The 14,065-nt window shown below is 48.8% G+C and overlaps 1 protein-coding gene across 1 annotated transcript; it reads right to left on the reverse strand.

Moving 5' to 3' along the window:
• Positions 1-1,433: 1,433 nt before the first annotated feature.
• On the reverse strand, positions 1,434-9,019 carry LOC132655285 (uncharacterized). Its single transcript, XM_060388021.1, is given in 1 exon segment — positions 1,434-9,019. A coding segment is annotated over 1 exon segment (7,164 nt). The 3' UTR covers positions 1,434-1,855.
• Between the last annotated feature and the right edge of the window lie 5,046 nt (positions 9,020-14,065).

The raw sequence follows: 14,065 nt of genomic DNA on the forward strand, positions 1-14,065 counted from the left end.
GGTCTATGGTTTTTTGAATTATCCCACATAGCACGAAGGTCAGGGTAGAGTGGGTTGTTGAAATATCTAGGGGAAAGGAGGTCAAGATAAAGAAGACAGCAAGTCGAGACCCAAGCAGGCAAAGTTTGGGCTGAGGCAGTGTGGTTGGAGCGGAGTACGGTGGCAAAGTCTATTTTAAGCTGAATTCCGTCCCCTTTAAATTTGTATTTTCATGATTTGCATTGATTAGGGTTCACCGCAGAACACAAACTATGGCACACATACAGAGATATGTAGGAAGAGAATGGGCTTTATGGGCTCCCTTTCCGGGAGCACGTTTCATCTCCCAGGAAGGATCTCTCACACAATATGTCCCCAGCACCGCCTCTAGTTGTCTTGAGAACTACAATAGAAAAGGGGAAAGAACTGGGTTGTTCCGAGGACATCTAGAAGAAATTTGAAGATGCACAGGAGATAGGACCAGTGCAATCGGGAAGATGGAAAGCAACCTAATGATGGTTTTGGAATTAGATAGATCTATAAACGGCTTTGTACACAGCTTTTTCAGCTGGAGCACGGAGTATAATGTCCTGTTTACTGATCCCTGAAAGGGTATGATGGGAATCAGGTGGCATTCTTTTCTAACTGCTTTGTTTGTTTCAGTGACAAAAAGTCACCAGTTCAGGGTAAGAAGGAAAGGGTGCTCGACATAAAAGATGGGGAACTCGGGACCTCTGCTCAACATTATTAAACCTAGTTTATCTGATCTGAATTTTTAAAATGGATCCACGGTAGCTGGATCTCCTTTAGGCATGATACATTACGAAGGTTGTACACCTCCCCTCCTCCCCGTTGTCCTAAATGCCTCCTTGAAACAAAGCAATTTTCCTGAGTCGGATGTCTTACCTAATCAAGCTATTAAAAACCAAACTGCAGTGCAAAAAAGAGGTGCAGGCTCAATTTATGTGCCAACTCATTGCAAAATTGGCCTTTATAAACTACAATCAGGAAAGAAGGAGCCCACAGTGGAGCCAAATAGAGGGGAAAGCCCAGGAGAGTGAGTGGGTGCCAAGGGGATGGGGACGTCCCATCCATGGGTGCAGCCTCTTTTCCTTCCTTCCCTATCATATCAGTCACGGGCAACTCCTGCTTCCCAGGAGCTGCCTTTGTCTTTGGGGGACCTCCAGAGACCCTTCAGGATGCAGGGGTGGGAAGTTTAGGACAAAAATCAATATCCAGTGTTGGCATGAGTGGGATGTGCTGGGCCCTGCTGAAACTGAGGCCAAATCATGGAGGAACCTTCCTCTTCTTCCAGAAGAGGGTTTATTGAATTTAGTCTAGTTAGTCTTGAAAGACTCCCTGGAGCCTATCTAGACGGGGAGACCCCGCTTCCCAAGGAACAGCGAGACCAGCCTTCGGATGCAAGCCGCAAGAGGTTTATTTTGATACACGGGTACCCGGGGCGACCAAGCCTATCGGAGGACTTGCGCGCGCCTCGGTTGGGGTGACAGGTTTTTATAGGGCTCGGGAGCAGGAAGCGCGGTTACAGAAGCGAGAAGCATAGTTACAGGGGTCTGATTGGGTGGTTTGAACAAAGCCGTAGTTAAGTCACGTACCCAGAACAGGGAAGGCGGGAAGGCAGATTGTGAGCAGGGTCACGTATTCAGAACCGGAAAGGCGGGAAGGCAGATTGTGAGCAGGGTCACGTATTCGGAACCGGGAAGGCGGGAAGGCAGATTGTGAGCAGGGTCACGTATTCAGAACCGGAAAGGCGGGAAGGCAGATTGTGAGCAGGGTCACGTATTATGCTAGGACTTTATTCTTTCATTCCCCCATTTTTCTTCTAGCTTAGAATGGAATCCTTCATTCTGCGGGTCTAGGGAGAGTCAATCTCCGTCTCCAGCTGCTTGAGTTGATGATACTGCTGGGTTAGCACTAACGTCTGTATGACGGAGAGCCGGTCCTTCATAAACTGAACTAACCTATTTAGAATGCAAGGCCCGAAAAGTAGAATTAAAAGAATTATAATTAAGGGGCCCATGAGAGAGGAAACAAGAGTGGTGAACCAGGGGGCCTTATTGAACCAGCTTTCATACCAACTTTGTCTTTCATTGAAGAGCTTTTCTCTCTGATTAAGTCTCTCTCTAAGTTTGGCCATATTGTCTCTGACTAGTCCGGTGTGATCGGCATAGAAACAGCACTCCTCTTTTAGAGCCGCACATAGTCCTCCCTCTTGCAAAAAGAGGATATCTAGCCCTCTACGGTTCTGTAGAACTACCTCAGACAGTGAGGTCAAGGATTTCTCCAAGGCACTTACTGATTCTTCTAACGCCTGTAGATCGGCATGCATAGCTTGTTGAAGTTGTAGGAACTGATGGGTTGCTGATAGGGCGGTGGCCCCAGTCCCAATCCCTGTGGCTATGCCCCCAACCGTTAGTCCCCCCAGCATTATTGCCAGGGTTAGAGACAAAGGTTCTCTAGGGTATCGAGTCCCTTTTTCAAAGTGCCTATAAACTTCTTCTGGTTCATGGTAAACTATTTTAGGCCATAGTTCGATTAAAATACAAAATTCAGAACTATCATTCCAGCCTTGGGCTGATATACAAGGGGTCAGGCCAGTGTTGCAGGCCCACAAGGTATTATTGGGGGCAGCCAGGTAATAACTTCCTGAGGTAAGAGGGGCAGTGGAATTACAAAGTGGCTGACTGGCAGCAGGTATGGCCCCTACACAAAGTCCTTGCCCGGATACCTCTGACAGGGTTAGCTTATGCTGCACAGAGGGATAGCAAGTTGCTGGCGGTGTGGTATGATTAGAGAAATTGCCCATTATAGCTAATCCCTCATAATAGGGTGGGGTAGAAACCAGGCATAACCAACATTCTTGAGTCAGGTGGGGATCGGAGCGGTTTAGCACCTGGTAGGCTCCTGCTATTAAATCGAGGAGCCTACCTCCTGACCCAGGTCCCTGAGGTTGCATCGTGGGGCCTGTAATTAACCGAGCGGAGCTGGGGGAAGAAACGGAAGTACTTGGGGGTGATGTTGGCCGGGGTGGAGGTCGTGGTAGAGAGAGCTCCTGTAAGACTGGGTTGGGTCCCACAGAGGCAGTTGTGGGTGAGGTCTTTTTAAGTTTGAGTTTAAAGGTAAGGCCCATATCCCATCCGTGCATATAAAGCCTGATGCCCCATTCAAAACCCCTGGTGCTAGTTGTCCAGGGCGCTTTCTTTCCCTGCTCAGTGAACTGAATGAGCAGGGGATTACACCACCCCTTTGTAGTGCTACTGGTGGCACATTTTGTCTTTAATTGATCTGGGATATAGTTGGGGGTCGCCCCTGGCTGGCGATCTTTTCTCTTAACAGTTATATAATCCCAATTGGAGGAGGGAGCCCAGTAGGTGTCTCCCGTAGTTTCACAGGACCAAGAGGCACAAAAGTAGTCATTTGCCCACCCACATTTGTAGTTGAGGTTTTTGTTCCTATGGCTTCCCGGACAGACATAGATCCCTGCCTGGCCATGTAGGTCTGCTCTCTCAATCCCGTTGCGACAGCCCGGAACTATGGGGCGACGGCCCTCTAGCTGGGGGGCGCTTGACCCCGGAGTGTACACGACCTCGGGGGTTCCCCAGTCGGGGCTGGCCCCTAGAGCAAGAGCACAGAGATCTACCTCCAGACTGGGCCAGTGGGGTTGGGCTCCAACCTGGGAACTGGTGTTAACAATGTCCCCAGCTTGATTTTCGATAATCCAGGTATAGTTAAAAATCTGGTGCGGGGAAGAGGCCTGGGTTGTTGTAATACTCAGGGTAAGAAGCAAGACTATTAGGGTTCCCCCCCCCCGAGTCAGTCTTATCTTGAGAGGATTTTGAGTGCGGTGGAGTTTCCATCGGGTTCCCGAGTCTGAGGCGTCAGGCGGCTGCTCAGGGGTGGCGGCCTTGACGTGGGAGGCGTGGACCCAGGCGGAGATGCCGTCTACTTTCAGAGCTGTGGGTGTCGTCAGCAGAACAGTGTAAGGTCCTTTCCAGCGTGGTTCCAGGTTCCTTGTCTGGTGTCGCCGTACCCAAACCACGTCTCCAATCTGGAATTTGTGCGGGACCGCAGGTTGACTTAGCTGCTCTCGATACGCGGCCGCCAGAGGCTTCCAAACCTCCCGTTGCACAAGCTGTAGAGCCTGCAAATGAGCTTGAAGAGAGGGGGTATCAGCAAAGGAGGCTATTCCAGAGTCAAAGAAATGGGCAGCTGGTGGCGGGGCGCCATACAAGATCTCAAAAGGAGTGAGCCCATGGGGGCCCGGAGTGTTTCGAGCCCTATACAACGCTAGGGGAAGGAGGGATACCCAGTCCTTAGCGCCAGTTGCAAGCGTTAATTTGGTTAAAGTCTCCTTAATAGTTCTATTCATACGTTCTACCTGCCCTGAGCTCTGGGGGCGGTATGCACAATGTAATTTCCAATCAATCCCCAACAATGTGGCCACTGACTGACTTACCTGGGAGACGAAGGCAGGCCCGTTGTCAGAGCCCAGTACTTGCGGCATTCCATACCTAGGGAAGATTTCTTCTAAAAGTTTCTTGGTGACAACTCTGGCAGTCTCATGTTTAGTAGGGTAGGCTTCTGCCCACCCAGAAAAAGTGTCTATAAATACCAGTAAGTACCGGTACCCATAGAGTCCAGGTTTCACCTCGGTGAAGTCTATCTCCCAATGAGTGCCAGGGCGGTGTCCTCGGACCCTGACCCCCGCACCGATCTTGTTGCGGCTTGCATTGACTCGGGCACATGCCGTGCATTCTTCAGCTACTTCTTGTAGGATTTTATCTTTACCTAGCAGATAGTGGGCGTTTTCCTCTCTGTCCAGGAGGGTTTTCATCTTTTTGGAGCTAAGATGGGTCAGTTGATGGAGATACTTGATCAGGTCCCGGGTCTGTTGTAGGGGCCACACAGGTCGCTCGTTCAAAGTCCAGAGTCTTGTTGTGGGGTTGTATGCGGCCCCCATTCCTTTGAGGAGGTTTTGGTCTTCCTCAGTATAATGGAAATGGAAGGAGGGTTTTTGGACGGAGTGGGCCTCTGCCATGGCCAGATCTATGGCCATGAGGCGGGGAGCCTCTGAATTTCCTTGCATCGCTACTTCCCTGGCTGTCATGTCCGCCAAGCGGTTGCCCCTGGCTTCCAAGCTGTCCCCCTTTTGGTGACCTGGGCAATGAATAATGCTCAGCCTCGAGGGTAAGAACAAAGCCTCTAACAAGGCCAATATCTCCGTCTTATTTTTAATCTCTTTCCCTTCGGAGGTAAGCAGTCCCCTTCTTCGATATATTTCTCCATGGATATGAGCAGTAGCAAAGGCATAACGGCTGTCTGTATAGACATTTAGCTTCTTACCTTCCGCCATTCGGAGGGCTTGGGTCAGGGCGATGAGTTCGGCCCGTTGAGCTGAGGTTCCAGGTGGTAGGGCCTTGGCCCATATTACCTCAGTTTCGGTGGTGACCGCAGCCCCTGCTCTCCGCTCTCCGTTGTCCAGGAAACTGCTCCCGTCGGTGAACCAGGTGAAGTCGGCCTCCGAAAGGGGTTGGTCAGTTAGGTCAGGTCGGGTGCCATGTACCTCTGTAAGTATCTGGAGACAATCATGAACTTCTGGACCTTCTGGTAGGGGAAGCAGCGTTGCTGGGTTGAGGGCTACCACAGGACCAAATTGCACTCTCTCAGTGTCTAGTAACAGAGCCTGGTAATGAGTCATGCGGGCATTAGAGAGCCATCGGCCCGGAGGTTGTTTTACCAGGGCCTCAACCGCATGTGGAGCCAGGATAGTTACTGGCTGCCCCATAGTCAGTTTGCCAGAGTCCTTGAGCAAGAGGGCGATCGCAGCCACCATCCGTAGGCAAGGGGGCCAACCTAAGGCCACTGGGTCGAGTTTCTTAGACAGGTAGGCAACCGGACGCCTCCAAGGTCCAAGTTTTTGAGTTAGGACTCCTCTAGCATACCCTTGTCTCTCGTCCACGAACAACTCAAAGGGCTTGTTTAAATCCGGCAATCCTAATGCAGGGGAAGTTAGCAGGGCCTCTTTTATTGATGCGTAGGCCCTCTGTTGTTCATCCCCCCAAGTGAAGAGAGTTCCTTGTTTGGTAAGGGGGTAGAGTGGTGCGGCCATCTCTGCAAACCCCGGGATCCAGAGGCGGCAAAACCCCGCCGTACCTAGGAACTCTCTTAACTGCCTCGGATTTTTGGGTTCTGGAATTCCCAAAATTGTCTGTTTCCGTGCCTCGGTCAGCCACCTTTGCCCAATTTTGATCTGGTATCCCAAATAAGTAACTTGTCTTTGGCAAATCTGGGCCTTTTTGGCTGAGGCCCTGTATCCTAGAATTTCTAAAGTTCTCAAAAGGGCCTCTGTTCCCTCCTTACATTCTTTCTCAGTTTCTGCAGCCAGGAGGAGGTCATCCACATACTGGAGTAAAATTAGGGTAGGGTGATGGACCCTGAAGTCAGCCAAGTCCCGGTTTAGAGCTTCATCGAAAAGGGTGGGGCTGTTTTTGAACCCCTGTGGTAATCTTGTCCAAGTAAGCTGGCCCGATATTCCCAGCTCTGGATCCTTCCACTCAAAGGCAAAAAGAGATTGGCTCTTTGGGTGGAGCCTCAAACAGAAGAAAGCATCCTTGAGGTCCAGGACTGTATACCAAACATATCTCGGGGGAAGCCCAGTCAACAGATTGTATGGGTTGGGGACTGTGGGGTGTATGTCCTCCACTCTTTTGTTGACTTCCCTTAAGTCCTGTACTGGGCGATAATCTCCTGTTCCTGGCTTTTTGACTGGAAGGAGAGGCGTATTCCAAGGAGATTGGCACGGTACCAATATGCCCTGATCTAAAAGTCTCTGAATGTGGGGTCTGATTCCCTGGTAGGCCTCATGTGACATTGGATATTGTTTGATAGAGACAGGAGTCGCAGATGCCTTTAGAGCAATCACCAAGGGCGGTTGGTGAATGGCGAGACCCATTCCTCCAGTCTCCGCCCAAGCCAGGGGAAATTTCTCTAGCCAACTAGTCACATCCTGCGACTCAGGTTTCTCAGGCTCGTGGAGCCGGTACTCATCTTGTAAGTGCATGGTTAGCACATGCAAGGGCTGTCCCTGCGGCCCGGTAATATGGGCTTTAGTCCCCTCAAAGTGGATTTGTGCCCTAAGTTTCATAAGTAGGTCTCTCCCCAGCAGGGGGTAGGGACAATCAGGGACGTGCAAAAAGGAGTGAGTTACCTTACCGGTGGCGAGTTGTACCTTCCTCTCGGTAGTCCAACGGTACCTCTTTCCTCCGGTTGCTCCTTGAACCCATGCTGATTTGTCAGTTAGGGGTCCCGGTGAGGTGGTGAGTACCGAATGTTGGGCTCCGGTGTCCACCAGGAAGGTGACAGGCTGCCCCCCCACGTTAAGAGTTATCCTGGGTTCAGGGGGAGGCTCCTGACCCCGACACCCCTAGTCTTCCAGATTGAGCAAATTGGTCTGAGGCTTGGGTCTTTGAGGTCCCTTTTGGTGGCCCTTTGGCTTCTTGGAACAGTCTCGGGCCCAATGCCCTCTTTCCTTGCAGTAGGCGCATTGATCCTTGTCCAGTCGGGGACCCCTACGGCCTCCCAGGTCCTGTCTACTCTGCCTTTGTTCTGTCACTACAGTGGCCAACAACCTGCTAAACTCTTTATTTCTCTTCCGCTCCCTGTCATTCTCCCTTTCTTCTGCCTCTCTCTTCAGCCTTTCGTCCCTTTCTTCCTGTGTCTCTCTCTTGTTATAAATCCGCTCTGCCTCCTTCAGCAAATCCTGCACTGTATTCTCTCTTAAATTGTCAAGTCTTTCTAACTTCCGTCTAATATCTGGGGCTGACTGCCAAATGAAAGACATGGCTAAGTTAGTTGCCTGATCCGGACTATCTGGATCGTAGGGAGTATACACACGATATGCCTCCTTGAGGCGTTCTAGGAAGGCAGAGGGAGATTCTTCAGAATTTTGAGTCACTAATTTAACCTGGGCCAAATTAGTTGGGCGCTTTGCGGCCCCACGGAGACCCGCCATGAGCAACTGGCGATATTGACGTAGGCGTTCCCTACCGCGCTCAGTGGAGAAGTCCCAATCCGGTCGCTCCAAGGGAAAAGCCGCATCTATTCTGTGTGGCAGCTGGGTGGGTTGTCCATCGTCTCCTGGAACATTTTTACGTGCCTCTATGACAACCCGCTGCTTTTCCTCAGTGGTCAGCAGCGTCTGGAGCAGCTGTTGGCAATCATCCCAGGTGGGCTGGTGAGTCACTAAAATAGACTCGATCAATGCAGTGAGCCTAGAGGGATCCTTCGAAAAAGCAGGGTTATTATTTTTCCAATTATATAAATCAGACGCAGAAAAGGGCCAATATTGGAGCTGGCTGTCAGGCCCCATCCGTAGCGGTAGGGCCTGGGATGTGGAATCGGGAGTGACTTCTCGTCTTCCCCTTAAGCGTCCCGCCACCGGGGACGAGGGGGGCTCTCCCTGGGGTCCCCCTCTGGCGGTTGCCTCCCCTGGTTCCTGTGCCGGGTTTGGGCCCCTGTAAGGAGGGGGTTGTTCGGTCATCAGGTCCAGTAGGGGGCCATCATCCGCCGGCAGGACCGGGGGTGTCTTCTTGTGGCTAGGGTCCTTTTCTGGAGTAGGTTTCGTAAGGACTGGGTAAAGGGTGGAGTTAACTGGGGTAGGAACTAATGGAGGCGGGAGAGGGGGGGCAGAATGAATGGGTTTTGGGCAAGGGGGAGGCAAGAAGGGCTTCACCCACGGTGGGGGGTCCTTGACCAGAGATTCCCACGTGATGATATAAGGGACTTGGTCTGGATGCCCATGGGGCCCAGGATTCATGACTTTGGCCTTCACCTGCAAAATAATATCTAGGTTAAAGGTGCCATCTCGTGGCCAGCCCACGTCAAAGGTGGGCCATTCAGATGAGCAGAAGATGTCCCACTTTCCTTTCCGCACTTCCACCGAGAGATTGTGGGCGATGTCACGGACTTCCTTGAAGTGCTGCAAAGTTAAACTTTTGGGGGTGGTGATAGTTTGTCCCATGTTGGTAGACAGACAAACAACACTCACTACACTTATGACAAAGATCAGGCAGACAGAAGACAACACAAACCGCGTGGTACGAGATCGGCGCCAAAGCGAACACAAAAATTCAGATGGAGACCGTATCGGAGGTCCGGTTCCTCCGTCTCCCAGATGAAGCACGTAGCCTTCTCTCAGGGGCGTCGCCCCAAAGAGTCCCACTCGGCTCGTGTTTCCAGACAGAAGGGAACCCAAGAAGGGTTACCCTTACCAGGCACTCCTGAGACGTCTCCCAGGAGGCACGGAATAGAAGTACGAGCCCGTCGGCTCCTTCTAGTTTCCGTCTGATACAGATGACCTGGCCAAGTCCAGACCACAGGGGGACTCGAACCCCCTGGAAACGAACTCACAACGATACACAAGACTCACAGAACAAAAAGCCGGCAGATCTTACCTCCCGACGGTGGGTCGGTGGTCCCTGGGCGGGGGTCTCAGATCTCGGTGGGACCTCCAAATGAAAGACTCCCTGGAGCCTATCTAGACGGGGAGACCCCGCTTCCCAAGGAACAGCGAGACCAGCCTTCGGATGCAAGCCGCAAGAGGTTTATTTTGATACACGGGTACCCGGGGCGACCAAGCCTATCGGAGGACTTGCGCGCGCCTCGGTTGGGGTGACAGGTTTTTATAGGGCTCGGGAGCAGGAAGCGCGGTTACAGAAGCGAGAAGCATAGTTACAGGGGTCTGATTGGGTGGTTTGAACAAAGCCGTAGTTAAGTCACGTACCCAGAACAGGGAAGGCGGGAAGGCAGATTGTGAGCAGGGTCACGTATTCGGAACCGGGAAGGCGGGAAGGCAGATTGTGAGCAGGGTCACGTATTCGGAACCGGGAAGGCGGGAAGGCAGATTGTGAGCAGGGTCACGTATTATGCTAGGACTTTATTCTTTCAGTCTGTAGAAGGAGTAGGAAAAAAAAAAAAACAAAAAAACCATAAAACAAATGCAAAACAATGGGCGAAAAGATAATTTCCCTCTGTGCTAGCTGTGAAATTAGCTTCAGCCACAGTTCTAGTCAGGAGGAACAGGAGTGTAGCTGGACCGCCTTTCTCAGGGTTTCTTTCAAGTCCACCAGGTGATTTTCCGTTGTGGTACTCAGCTTGACTGGTAGGAAGAGCTACCGACTGATTGCAGGCGTTTCTACTTCGTGACTTTCCTGTTGTATAACCAAAGGTAGCTGTGAAGTATTCCATTTCCGCATCACTTCTGCATATCTTTCACCTTCAGCTTAAAAGTTAGGGAGGAAAATGGACTCTGTTGCTTTGGTCACAGAGGATGGAAAACACTCCTCAGATAAAGAGAAAGGTGTTGGCTTCTACCAATACAACTACATTTCAACTACATCTCAATAACACCAGCCCAGGTTTCAAGCCTTTCACAGGAGTACCCCTGGGGAACATTGAAATTCTAAACAATAGAAAGGGATAGAAGGAATCCCTGAGTTCTTCCGAGAGGGTTTCATAGGGTCACAGAATAAAACTGGGTTCTGCTTTCCAGAAGTCCAAATCCATCCTACAATCCTCTCTTAATCAAATCAGCACTAACTGGAGAGTAAGCTCCAGGAGGCAAGTAGCTTTGCACTACCACTAGCGAAGACTGTAGAGTGGGCCTGGCTCATTCTCACTTTCTCCCTGATGTCTCTCATGGCACTGAGACCCACTCTGAGGTAAGCCATGGAATGGCTTTTGAATGCTCAGAGCGGCTGCTTCTCCTCTGTCTTGTCAGTGAGGATTCCTTCACGGAAGTGAAGCAAGTTTCCTACTCAGACTCCATAGTAAAAAATGAAGAAGAGGAAGTTGGGGTTGCAAAATAAAAAGTGAGTCCTCCCAACAAGCTCTGTGTTCCCCTGAAGAGTATCTCTAGCCTATCTCTTTACCACTTAGTGTATTCTAGTAAATAACATTTGTTTCTCTACTGGCAGGGGGTGGGGTATCTGACTTGTAGTTTGTTGCAGTTGCAATTTCTGTTGCCAATTCTCCCATTGTGATAAGTTTCAAGCATCCCACTGAGAGGTTGCTGAATGATACATTAAAAAGAGATATGTGCAGGCTCTTCCTGCGAAATGGAGAGGGCTGGGACCAGCTTCCCGCCAATGTTTGGTCTTCAACCATATGCAGACAGGTGGATTTCATTGAATTACTGCTGTTGTAAGACAAAGAAAGAAAGAGAGAGAGAGAGAGAGAGAAAGAAAGAAAGAAAGAAAGAAAGAAAGAAAGAAAGAAGGAAAGAAAGAAAGAAAGAAAAGAAACGCAATGCAAGCTTTAGGAGTTGGAGAGAGATGGATTACTCTGTACTCAACTAAGAAACAGGGGGGTCTGTCTCTACTTTAGGGGACCAGATATTTAGCAAGAAGTATCACACAGTGTCCTTTAGAGTATGTGGTAGGAAGCAGGGGAAAATTCTAGTTGCACTTTATTAAATTGTATCAGAAAAATAGGATTCAAAATTGCTCTGTACTTTTTTGATACAAACTTCCCTCACGTACTTTAAGAACTCCCTGGGTCTTTGTTCATTTGGCTTTGTAGCCCTGGTAATTGAACCTGTTGGCTTGATGCATGGTAGGCACTACCTTAGCTTCCTTAAAAAAAGTCTTAAGGGCATTTCTTTCCTGAGGTCCCTCTCACTTTCAGGAGTTCTTTCTCACATTCCCTAATAAATCCACATTCACTTTGAGAAACATCATTTGAGAATCTCGCTGCGCTACCCAGGCTGGCCTTAGGCTACTGATCCTGCTGCCTCAGTTTCCTGAGCTGCAGAGGTTACAGACATGTACCATCATGGCTGGCCCTTAAAGACCATAGTCAAATCTTAGTCTAAATTTTCTGACTGCTTTTTCTCTTGAGTCACTATGTCTTAGGTGCTGTAGCATCAGAGATAACTTACAGAAAAGAAGGGGTTGTTTTGCTCACTGCTTTGAAGGTTTCAGTCCATATTCAATTGACCCAAATGCTTTGTTCTGAGACTAGAAAACACAGCACAGCAGAATAAAATAAGCAAATTAAACCAGCCGACACCACAAGCTAGAGAGCAGAGAGAGAGGAGGAAAAGACCAAGGTTCCAAATTCCCTTCCCAAGGCAAGATTCCAGGGATCCTAAAGGCCTCCTAACTCTACCCACTAAAGGTCCGACCACATCTCAATAACACCACCCCCGATTTCAAGCCTTTCACACGAGTACCCCTGGGGAACATTGAAATTCTAAACAATAGAAAGGCATAGGAGGAATCCCTGGGCTCTTCCGAGAGGATGTCATAGGGTCACAGAATAACACTGGGTTCTGCCTTCCAGAAGTCCAAATCCATCCTACCATCCTCTCTTAATCAAATCAGTACTAACTGGATAGTAAGCTCCAGGGGGGCAAGTAGCTTTGTTCTGCCAATTCTACACCATTAGTGTCTAGAAATGTGCAGGCAAAATGCTCGATCATTGTTGTTTCAACGTCTCTGGGTAGCTTTCTGAACAGGTACATAGTGTTAGCAGTATGGAAAGGATATGAATTTGCACAGTCTGATATGAAGGCACTAGTCACAAGCAGCCATGAACACTTGAAAACAGGTCTCCTGAAGCTAACAAACTGAATTTTAAATTTTATTTACTTTCACTAGTCTTAATTGAGATGGCTTAGGTAGCTAATGGCTACCACCAGGCAGCCCGTTTGAGATAGAGAATCTGAGGATCCACCCTTGCTGAAGCGCTGGAAGATTTGTGGTTATCTAAAAATGGAAAGGAGAGATGGGACAAAAGAAAGGGTGATGCTGAAATTGCCCAGGTCCATCCTGTTGGGTAGTACAAAGTGAAAACTTAGCAGAAGAAAGCCTGGCTCGCAGGCCCATTTCATAACAGCCATTGTGTAAATGCAGCACATTTTCTTTATCCATTCTTTGGTCAAGGGACATTTAGGTTGTTTCCAGCTTCTGGCTATTACAAATAAAGCTTCTACAAACATAGTTAAGCCACTGTCCTTGTGGTATGGTGGAGCATCTTTTGGGTATATGCCCAGGAGTGGTATAGCTGGGTCTTGAGGTAGAACTAGTCCCAATTTTCTGAGAAACCGCTAAATTGATTTTGAAAGTGGTTGTACAAGTTTGCACTCCCACCAGCAATGGAGGAGTGTTCCCCTTGCTTCACATCCTTGCCAGCAAGAGCTGTCCCTTGAGTTTTTTGATCGTAGCCATTCTGGTAGGTATAAAATGGAATCTCAGAGTCATTTTGATTTGCATCTCCCTGATGACTAGGGATGTTGAACATTTCTTTAAGTGCTTCTCAATTCTTTCCTGCTGATGTAACTGATCGCAGAGGTGGAGTGTGGAATGGAATGGGATAGAATTATAGAGGCAGCTATAAACTTGGCCTCTAGCTTCCAGTCTTTCTCAAGCATAGCTGAGAGAGAGAAGGAATTAAGACATGGCCCAGAAATAATGGCAACATTCCTTTTAACTAGAAAGTGTGGTCTCTTTCTTGCATATGTATATGTGTTTTCTTAAGCATGTGATTTCATAATTTAAAAAGATTAGAGCAATCTTTTTTTTTCTAACAAATTGTGGATTGCATTTGTTTGTCTTATTCCCTTTGGCACTTAGTTTTCTCTTACTTTTACAGAAATAATGGATCCATGAGGACTGAAAAAAAAAAAGGTGCTATTAACAATGGATAGTTAGGAAGCAACCACAGACTTCCAGGTACCACCATGATGATCTGAACTATAACAGTAGAACAGAAATTCTATTAAGAATTCCCTTTAAGAAAGATTCCAAAGGTGAGGGAAGGGCTCTCTCCAAGATGACTGAAGGTTAGATGAAAAGGTTGGAGAGAAATGAGCAGTGACTTCAAACGTGAATTCCAATCAAAGAAAGGTCACAGGATTGAGACATAGAATCATAAGGCTTGCTCTGCTATCTACCAGGCTTGCATGAAAGCACTGCTCAGATTCATATTAACCAGATCAATAACAGAATTTAGTGATAGTAAATTATTATTCAAAGCAAAGTTGGGAAGGCTGTAATGAATGTGCACT

This window comes from Meriones unguiculatus, chromosome 7, assembly GCF_030254825.1.
Source record: "Meriones unguiculatus strain TT.TT164.6M chromosome 7, Bangor_MerUng_6.1, whole genome shotgun sequence".
Lineage (NCBI taxonomy): Eukaryota > Metazoa > Chordata > Mammalia > Rodentia > Muridae > Meriones > Meriones unguiculatus.